This window comes from Coccinella septempunctata, chromosome 3 (assembly GCF_907165205.1).
Source record: "Coccinella septempunctata chromosome 3, icCocSept1.1, whole genome shotgun sequence".
NCBI classification, from domain to species: Eukaryota; Metazoa; Arthropoda; class Insecta; order Coleoptera; family Coccinellidae; genus Coccinella; species Coccinella septempunctata.
Window position 1 is genome coordinate 22295262 of NC_058191.1, and position 10855 is coordinate 22306116.

A 10855-nucleotide genomic window follows, 5' to 3' on the forward strand; every position below is an offset into this window, starting at 1 on the left:
CTAAAGGGATGGTTCACCTATGAGTGTTCTATCACTTAACCCTTGTTGTTACATGAGACAAAAAATATTGTAGCCCTCATTGAGGGCTACCGTTTTTTTGCTCACCAGTTGGCGCCTCTGTAGAGTGAGGTCCTGAACATAGAGAAACTTATGCAAGATTTGTTTGTCTAGATGACGGGGACTTGTCATTTCACAGATCATATTATTGGAGGAATTGAATATAGAAATATTTGGTTACTAATCAATATATTGTTCGTTATTTTTGTATTTTTAATTCGCGCATGTGTGTAAGTCCCTTTCTGACAATGATTTGGCTTTACTTCTTTTATAGCATAAAACACGTAATATCAATAAAAGTATTATAATATATGGAGACCATAAACGTATGATTAATCAATAATCATATAGTTGAGTCTATGATGTGGACCTCACGCTACACTAGCGCATCTAGCGGCGAATTCACACGCGGTAGCCCTCATTCATTGAAAATAGTAAAACAATATTAGGGCACACAAAATAGATAATATAATTAATTTTTTCCTACTTGCTCAGAGACTGAAAAGAGTCAAAAAGAACTGAGAAAGTATTTGATCTTACTTATTTTTTTCTGGTCTTTACACATTTATGAATGAAATTTCAAAATATTTATTAATATACAGTGTTATTTCGATTCAAAACCTACTCATTAAATTTTTCAAAGCCGGTCCTGGAATGAGATTTTTTCATTATGTTAACCGATTGCACTCTTGACAAATAACATACGAATCAAATATCACAAGAATGTATAGGATGATTCATGAGTTATAAAGAATTGCAAAAATAGAAAGAATTAGTAAGTCAGTCTGTATCTTGGTAACAGACAATGCTAGATCCATACAATAAAGGTTATTTAGAAGCACCTCGGTGTTCTCTATTTACCCTGTATGCGCATTTCTCAATGAATACCCCTGTATCAATAACCTAGCGACACTTTCCTCGAAAGACTATTAGAATTTTGCTATCTTATGTCTACTTATTTAAAAAAAAAATTGAATTTAAAAGCAACAATATATAATAGCACGTAAGCAATAAACATTAATGAAGATGAATATTCAACTCAAAATTATATTTCAGCCGATCTTAGGCTGGAAACGCTGGAAATGGTGAATAATATTTACTGGGCATTTTTTTCACTATTCAATTCTTTGTATAGCGGTATCTCAGTTTTCTTAGTATTACTATTCACCTTTCCAAAATAGTATGTCTCATTCGAATTAGATAGGTGAATTTTAACTGTTATCGACTCCATCAGTTCATCCCAACAAAACTAATGAAACAACAAATTGATGTCAACAGAGAAATGATAATCTGAGTTCGATACATGTAACTAGTCAATTGAGTCTGGATAGTCACATTCTTTGCCTCTGTGAAAAATTATCGGTTTGCTAATAAGAGGAATGCGAAAGGATGTACGATATTGAACTTGAACCGGGAGCGGGCGACTAGATCGCGGAGACTAGTAACAAAGTGTTGCCAACATTCTAACATTATTGGTACAATGTCCTCTACTGGCCTTGAATTTTTAAATTCCAATCAAAGAAAACTGAGGACCGGAAAACGTCACGTTAGCCATTGGAAGGAACATTTCCATTCATGCCGATACGGAGGTGTTAAAAACGGCGATATCTTTATTTGGAACGGTGCATCGCGGACATTTAATTTTTAAAAAGCCTACATTCTGTCATTTAAACTTCCAGCTAGGTGGATACACCTCGTGGAGCCTCAGTTGTCGAGTAATTGCCAAATAATTCATTTCAAGGATGTTTGTGGTCATGGAGTTATGAACTTTTCGAGGTCGAACATGTACTATTCATTATTATTCCCCATTTCCTGAAGATTCCACAGCTATATGGTGATGAATATTCACACAGGGGACTTGAAAACGTTGGGCTAATTGCCTACGAAATATGACACTTATGTAACAAATCACATGCCCTCCTCACCGTGGAAGAAAAGGGATCAATGACTCCAAATATGCTAGATACTACAAATATTTCATCTTTATTTTTCGTTTTCTCAGTAATCACACTAAATTCACACCATGTGTGAGAAGTGAAATATGGAAAATTGGAGTTCAGAAAAAGAAGAATCTTTACATCCGGTACAAAAATCTGCAATGATAAAGTCACAATAATTTTGCTGAGGATCTGCGTGAATTATTGTCCGAAATTTTCTATCGGACATCTTGTATTTGATAGGTATTCATGAATTCATTCAATTATTTAGAAATTTTAGTTCACATTTCCTAATGGATGCAATTTCAATGATGGAATAAGTTTGAACGAAGTTTTGCAAGAAAATACAGTATACGTAAAAATTGAATTTTTTTATATAGGGTTACATAATAACAAAGCTGTGAGCTCTCACAGTCAAGAATTTTAAAAATTGAATTTAAAAAGTTTCAATCGACTATAGTTATGTAACAAAACACAAAACATATGGAGGATGCATAACACACTAATCTAGTTTAGTTCCTATTAGTTGAACATGAGCTAATCATGATCAGTTGGAGTAGTCTCATCCGATACTTCGTCAAATTCACGTATTTTCTGTAAAATCTTTGAATGCATTCAATTTTTTTCATGAAGATTTTCACATAAATTATAATAGTGATTTTTGAAAATCTGCAATGAAATGATCCTGAGCAACTACATTTTCAGTTCCTTATAAATATCTTGCAAAGTTTAGCGATCAATATAGTTGATACCGTACTGGAGGTCGATAACTCCAAGTAGGCGTAGACCTTGACGTTCAGATAGCACCATGAGAGGAAGTCGGACGGTGTTAAATCGCCAAGTACTGATGGCCGCTCGTCCTCGCTGAAACGCGAAAGAAATAGCGGAGTTCCTGAAGTCCGATTGGATTGGAATTTAATTGAATGTTACCCCTCACGTTCCGAAGAAAGATATATGCTGAAAAATTGAGCGTTTTCGGGAGGGGAATTCGCAGACTAAAAATTAATATGCAAATATGACGACGTGTATTTTTACCGGTATCAAGTTTTCATTATCTGGACGATTGGACGAAGTTTCGTATTACTTTTGGCGGCGACCTCCAAAGCGCCGAAATCGGAAACTGATCTCCACGTATGCCACAGCTGATTAACCAGACGTTACGTCTCAATTTTCGGACAATAGAACCAGTTTTTGGTCAGATCGCCAGAGAGCCAGGCGATAGACCACTCTGAAACGTTCCTTTGCACCGAGAGTTGGATTTTCAATATGCCTCGGTGAATAGAGGCAAGCTGTAAATTAGGTTAATACTTCCCGAACCCTCCAGACAGTACCTAAGTGATTGGTGGAATTCCATTGAAATTGAAACAAAAGTCAACCGAATGAAATGAAGCGATTGATTTCATGAATTGTTGACCATAAATTTATCATCTACAAAACAACAGGATAAGAAAAACTCATCGATAGTTGCCTAGTAGCACTATATCCTTTTGGGATTATTTTTCAGTTTCGATAAAAGCTGTCTAGTAATACACTTTTTTCGTAGAATCCACTGACGAGCTCAAAATATTTTTTCATTTCGAATCATCAGGTGAACTTTCATTTTTTCAAATGCAAACTTTAAATGAATTTGTTATTTTTGAATTGGAATGGAATCTTTTGTCAGTAGATTCTACGTATGAATGTGCCTAAGAAGGTTCAAGTTCAAGAATGTGCCTAAGAAGGTTCAAAAACAAAAAGTTTTGAGAACTTTTCGAAATCGTCAAAATCTCAATTTTTGTTTATAACTCGAAATCTAAAAATGATAGGTCGATTCTGTTTTCAGATTTGGATTAGTCATGAAAAAGGATATCGATTGAAATTTATTTTGGGAGGATTTTGCATCTCTTCATGAACTTTTTAGGGTTTTCACTCCCAGAGATTGGGAGTGAAAACCCTAAAAAGTTTATGAAGACATGAAAAAGGAGCTCGAGAATTTGCCATCCGTTTTCTTCTAGCTGCTATCGTTCTCGAGATCCCCTCAGTAGAAAACGAATTTTGCCCACTTCTCTATTTGACGTTACTTAAAAATAAACGTAGGTACAGCTTGCTTCTTAGACAAATATTCATTTGGTATTAATATTCCTGTATATCTCTTCAACTGAAAAATTCGATGTTGATCACAAGCATTTTATTATTTGAAAATAAAAAGACAGATTTGAGTGTTTGGTGGTACCTTTTCATGAATTATCGGTTCATCTATGAAAATGTATTTGCAAACGAGTTAGCTCTTCTCTTCAATGAGTATGAGAGTAATTTTCGAGAGATTTTTTTCAATACCTTTATTGAACTAATTTATTTACATGTCATCCATTCATCCTGCATTTATAGAAAGAGTTCTTCAACAATTATATAGAATATTTTGGATTATTCAATTGAGGTCAATTATCATTACGACTGTTGAAATACCGATTCCAACTATTTCAGCAATTAGAATTCTTTATAGCAAACTCATCATTTTCATTCGATAAATAATTCTTCCGAGAACATATGCATTGTTGGTTTTTACAGCTTTGTTGAGAATTTCCCGATTATAAATGAATGCACAATTGAAGTTCCTTTTCTTGTCAAGTAACAACAGTAGACTATGCACTCCCGTTTCGAATATATTGGATATTCAATATTGTGGAAAAAAATTCAGAAATGCTCCTAATAGTCGATATCAAGATGGAACCAAAAATAACCTCATGATCTACTAAATGGGTGGAACCAATAGAATATTTTTCTGGTCATAATTTCAGTCTGTTTAATTTTAGACTCTCATTTGAACCTACTTCAATTATAAAAAAAATGGGTTCTGCTAGCTTAACGGTAAAGCTACCAGAAACCGCTAATCGAATGATTCATAATCTGATACACTATAAATTCAGGGCAGTTTGTTACCATTTGGAAAAAGTTTTTTATCTCCAATTATTAGTTATCTGGGATTTGCTTAAGGTTGAGATAGCACTAGCAGGACTCAATAGCTAAGAAACTGATTTTTGTCCAATTGTTGCAGAAATCGGAAATTCTGTCCTCTTATCGTTAAGCTAACATGAGATGTAACTTCCCTTAAAACTGAAAGGCAACAGTTGTTGACGGAACAGATACCGATTGAAGATTTAGGCAATTTTTTTCCATTGCCAATATTATTACTTAGTAATAATTCTTATCGAATAAAATACCCCATGCTTCGTTTTGTATTTTTGATCACTGAGGATGTACCTACGAGTGAAGTTGATGCCCTCAAGATATGTATATGACCGCCCTTAGAATTTACCTTAATTAAGTATTTAAAGAAAACCATTTCGAGAAAATAAAATACATATTATAAATGCAGTGGAAGGGTTAAAGTTTCATTTGGAATCTAAGCAAATGAAAGAGCGAAACGTTTTTCACTGCGATTATTTATCATTGGTATTTTCAAACCCTCGAATCATCATGACGGATATCAGAAAATTCTTCGTTATGAAATGAATCGAACAATAAGCTTTATTATTCTGAAGCCACATAGGGGAAGTCCTTTATTTGTTTAATACTATCTTCGATCAACTGCAGATTATACCCAGCGTTTTCATGATCATAAACTATCACGGCAATTTCGTTTATGTGCGCGTCCTCAAAAAACCTCCTGTTTCCTGTGTTGTCATTCCACGCTCACTACGAACGAAAGCGACTACGTTTCATAATAGAGCATCATCACTGAACTCATTACATCGACCAAAATATACCAGCATACGTCGTCGTCGAATATAATAGTCAGCTGTTTGGTCGAGGTGTTTGACCTAGACTTTTAAATGTTTAAAGGGCCCCACTCTATTGTTCTATCTATTCTTACGATTCGCTTAATGTGTGTAAATCGTATTTTCTAAACGAATTTAAACATGCTTTCGTAATTTGAATTTTAACAATGAGCGTGTACCAAATATTATGCTGGAAGCTTTCTCCTCCTGCATGAATTTTTTATCTTGACGTGGACTAATTCGGTCGGGTGTATCAGGAATGGAACCTTGACGCAGTCCCAGCTTTAATCTGGCTAACTTTTATTTTATCAATTGAATTGTAAAACAAATATTGAATTACAGGAGACCCTTCGCTTTATAAGTTTGTTTTAATTCTCGAGTACGTTGCTGTTGGATATTTTCATGAAATGATAAGCGCAGCGTGACGGGATTTTAATTTTTAAAGGTCTTTAAAAGACGGTGGCCATTTGGCGGAACGGAATGATTCTTTATCTACAGTTTTTTACGCCTTCCTTAGCCAATTTGCGATTATGACTCATCCGAATCAGCCAGATCCAATTTTGTGAATCTTTCAACCCAAACCTAAGACAAGCCGGTATATTGCATGTATTTTCGCTGAACAGGAACGGTTTTCTGACAGAAAGTCAAATATTTCCGAGAATAGTTCTCTCGAAAAGTACCTGCCAAACAAAACTTAGTCACGGTTCTATTTTTATGAAGAATTATAGCTTTTGAAAGCCGTCAAGGGTCATCGGTTGAGATATTTTTCTCTCAGCACGAGAATTACTGTCAGAGACCCATCCTTTTTCGGAATTCCGTACTTTTTCAGATGCAAAAAACAGTCTGGACAGTTGATTTAAACCTTGAGTTATAACGGGTACAACTTACGAGACAACTTATGATTGAAGCGAAAATGTGTGAACTTCATGGATCACCTTATTATTCTGTTTTATGAACATGACAGAAATCAGCTGATAAGAGAATGATGCTGTATCTCTAGGGGACTCGTATAAACTGATAATGATTTCAATAGTCCAGGGGGAATTTGACTTATTTTGAGCTTAACATAGACTCGAATAACATTGTTGGATAGAATGTCAAGATTAACTTGCGAAAGTCTTCGTTTTTGCAGATACTTCGACACTTTCGACTATTATTTGGGTGAGAAAACAACAGACGATAGTTACATAAGCTGGTCAGCTTTTCTTGAGGATTCGGAAAGTACTGAGCTGGATTAAGAAGCCTAAGAGAATTCTTACCTCCATCATCCACTCTGAGACAACTTTCCTCATCTGCTGTGTGACTTCAGATTGAATAGTAACGAAAGAAGCTGTGCAGACCAGCGCATATCTGTCCTCCGTTTTGAGGAGGTTGAGGAGCACCCTGTCTTCGAGCAATGTGGGGTCGTCGTAAGCTTTGTTTTCATTATTCTCGGCAATTTCGCAACAGACAAGGTCCATAATTCCTGCCATAAAGTTCCGACCAAGAAATATTGTCGAGATTTCAACAGGTTATCACATACACTAATCACTAGTTTAAAGTTGAGTCATCACAGTCAAGTACGTTTAGGTTTGTTTTCGGGTAGTCGTCGGAAGACTTGTCGGTGTGTAGTTGCTCATCCAGTTGATGCTGGAAATTCATTGATCATTCACATTTAGATTTTTAACTGAATTATCCTGAGAGGTCCCCTCTACTCGTTCGTTTTAATTGTGCGCAACTCTCCTAAGGGCTCAGCTCGACTGCCCCACCACGCACATCCTTCGCCCCACCATTTTCATTCTTACTGAAATTACTATATTCATTCCGAGAAATTTCTTTTTTATCTTCGTGTTGTAAAGCCGGTCGAGCGCGGCGCTTTCGTTTTGCTCGTTTAGGTGGTAGAGCAGTTCATTTCATAGACAAAGCAGTTCGCGTCGTCGACGAAGCAGGTTGTACGCCTCTGGGATATGTAGGTGTTTTGCGCTATTTTATGGATCGTTACACGTGCTCGATTCCCTTTTACTCCTTGTGGTTAGAGAAATTATCGGAGGACACACGCTCAGGACGTTTTTGTGCTGTTTTCATTAAATCCCTTTCAAATGTGACCCAAGAAGTTATTCGTTTTGTTTGAAATTTCTCACTCTTCAACGCCCTCATTCAATTGTGAAAGTGTTTCACGACTTCCAAACAGTTTCCTTATTTTTTTCGATTCTTCATGAAATCGATCATTTGGGATAAAATTTTTCAATCTATACGATTACATTCTTGTGTTGATTAGGACCATTCATTCCAAATTTCAATTTCAGGAGTGTCAATAATGCAAGTGAAAGAATCCTATTCCACACTAGACTTAGATATTGTTCCTTCACATGTGTCCCCCACATGAAGATAATTCGTCGATGAGTAGTCTAAAAATTAAGAGGTTGGGAGGGATGTGAAAAATTTTACTTTTTGATTTCTCCTCACTATTTCTATCTTCTGCTTTCGGATCAGAATCTTATCATAGTGGATAATTTTGATTTGCTCTTCATCTTCGGTCGTAACAGTTTATTATAGTTATGAGATGACTCAAGTAGTCATCTCCATTTCGAAGTAATTGAATGTCGTTTATGTTGAGAATGCAGAATATTGGAATGAGATTCCAATTAAAAAATGTTAGCGACCGCCACAGGTTACAACTATAGTCTAGTATCAAAATTCCGTCTAATATGTAAAATATGTATTCCGCATGATTATCAAATTCTTTTTTGTCGGTTTACGCAGTTGAAGGTTACTCACTTGGATATTCTTGAAGTAGCACAAATCATTAATGTAGTTCAAATGAATTTGCATCTTACCCTGAATTCCAGAACAAACTGACATGATTTCGTGCTAATAAATTGAAAATTATCGACAGTATGCAAATGTGTTTAACTGTACAATTGAAAAGTATAAATGAAACGAGTACGATGTGACAAATATGGAAATCGAAATTCGTACATGAAGGAGATTTAACTTTTCAAAACACGTAATTTATAGGAATAGAGTGTCGCAATTTGCTCGACTTTGGCTGTTGCTAGTACTTCCAAAAAAAAATGTTGAGGACTGTCGATCCCGATTTCCATGAAAACTCGAAATCCATCATTTGTTTTAAGGGTATCACTAAACTCTCATATTTTGTCAATTTCGAAAATGTTGTTCCCCATTCTTTGATATATGTATATGGAAACGCAAAAAAAAATTTCTTCACACACTTTTTCTACTGAAAATTTCATTATATATTTCATTGCTTGAATAAAGACATAAAAATATTCTCATTTCAAATACGAATGATATTAACGTGTGTGAAGGCAGCAACGGTTTCCAGCAACGGTTTTTTCATTTTCGCTTTTACTTTACAGAATGTAAAAATACCCGTTGTTCGGCGTTTTTTGGTACAAATGGGATATTCCAACCATTATAAATACAGTCTATAGGGTGAAATAATTTGTGCATCGAAAACTTCCCCCACCAACCCCCCGAAATTGAGCTATCTTGATACACTGAAAAAACCCCGTTGCTCCAAGTTTTTCCATGAAAATGGGTTGTGACTAACATACTGAGCATGATCTACAGGGTGAAATAATTTGTGCATCAAAAACTACCCCCCCTCCAAACCTCCGAAGTTGAACTGCCATGATGCAGTAACAAGTGTAAAAAAAAAACCGTTGCTCGGTGTTTTTTGATGGAAATGGGTAGTTACCGACATAATGAACACGATCTATAGGATGAAATAATTTGTGCATCAAAAACTACCCCCCCCCCAACCCTCCGAAATTGAACTGCCTTGATGCAGTAACAAGTGTAAAAAAAAAACCGTTGCTCGGGGTTTTTTGATTTAAATGAGTTGTTACCGACATACTAAACACGACCTCTATGGTGAAATAATTTGTGCATCAAAAACTACCCCCTCTAACCCTCTGAAGTTGAACTGTCTTGATGCAGTAAGAAGTGTGAAAAAAAATTTAGTTGCTCGGGGTTTTTTGATGGATATCGGTTGTTACCATTATACTGAACACAACCTTTAAAATGAAATAATTTGTGCATCAAAAACTACCCCTCCAACCGTCCGAAGTGGAACTATCTTGATGCAGTAACAAGTGTAAAAAAAAACCGTTGCTCGGGGTTTTTTGATTGAAATGTGTTGTTACCGACATTCTAAACACGACCTAAGGGTGAAATAATTTGTGCATCAAAAAGATCCCCCCCTCCAATCCTCTGAAGTTGAACTGTCTTGATGCAGTAACAAGTGTGAAAAAAACCATGTTGTTCAACTTAAGAGGACTTAAAGATCATAATACCAATGAGTCGATAAAGTTTCTAGGAGTTCATCTGGACTCTAGTCCCACATGGATTCCTCAAGGCAATGAAACAGCGTCAAAAGTGATCAAGAATATCTTTCTGCTACGTAACTTTTAGCTAACATTGTATCCAAGAAGGTTGTTAAAATTGCCTATCACAGCCTCATCGAATCACACCTGCGATATCGTGTACTCATCTGGGGTAACTGTTCCAGTAGGGAGAAAATTCTCAGACTGCAGAGGAGAGCGGTTAGAATAGTGGCTGGCTTGGGATATAGAGATGATTGTTTGAGCGCTTTCAAAGGACTTAAGATACTCACTTTTTCATCTATATACAATCATGAATGACTTGTCTATGCATATAATACTGATTTTAGGGATTGATGCAGTATATCCTTAAACCGTTTTCGAGCTCCCTCTGTGAATTCGCCATACAGAGTTATTTTGGAGAGTCTTCCATCGTCAGAATGTGGCCGCTCCATCTGAGTCGGGCCCTCGATAATTGATTCTCAATTGTTATAAAACTACCGCGCTGCAAGACTTCTGCATTTGAAACCTTGTGGAACCATCTGATATGCATTTTTTGTCTTAGATAACGTTGTTGCTTGTTCAAGCTGTTTAATATGTCTCCTGTAGGGTGTCTAGCTTTTGCTTCCGTAAAGAAGCGTTGGGAGGACCACTGCTTTGTGAATAGCTGTCACGGTCTTCAGATTGAGGTCGTGATTTTGAAACACTCTGTCCTTTAGCTTCTAGAATGCCCGTGATGCCGCATTGATACGGTTGTGTATTTCCGTGTCCAGGTAGC

The 10855-nt window shown here is 36.1% G+C and overlaps 1 protein-coding gene across 1 annotated transcript in view; it reads right to left on the bottom strand.

Moving 5' to 3' along the window:
* LOC123309663 (G1/S-specific cyclin-D2-like) overlaps positions 1 to 7507 on the bottom strand; it is a 43354-nt gene extending 35847 nt beyond the window's left edge. The window contains exon 1 of the mRNA XM_044892873.1: positions 7012 to 7507. Coding sequence (XP_044748808.1) covers positions 7012 to 7224 — 213 coding nt within the window. The 5' untranslated portion in view covers positions 7225 to 7507. The remainder of the gene's footprint in view (positions 1 to 7011) is intronic.
* Between the last annotated feature and the right edge of the window lie 3348 nt (positions 7508 to 10855).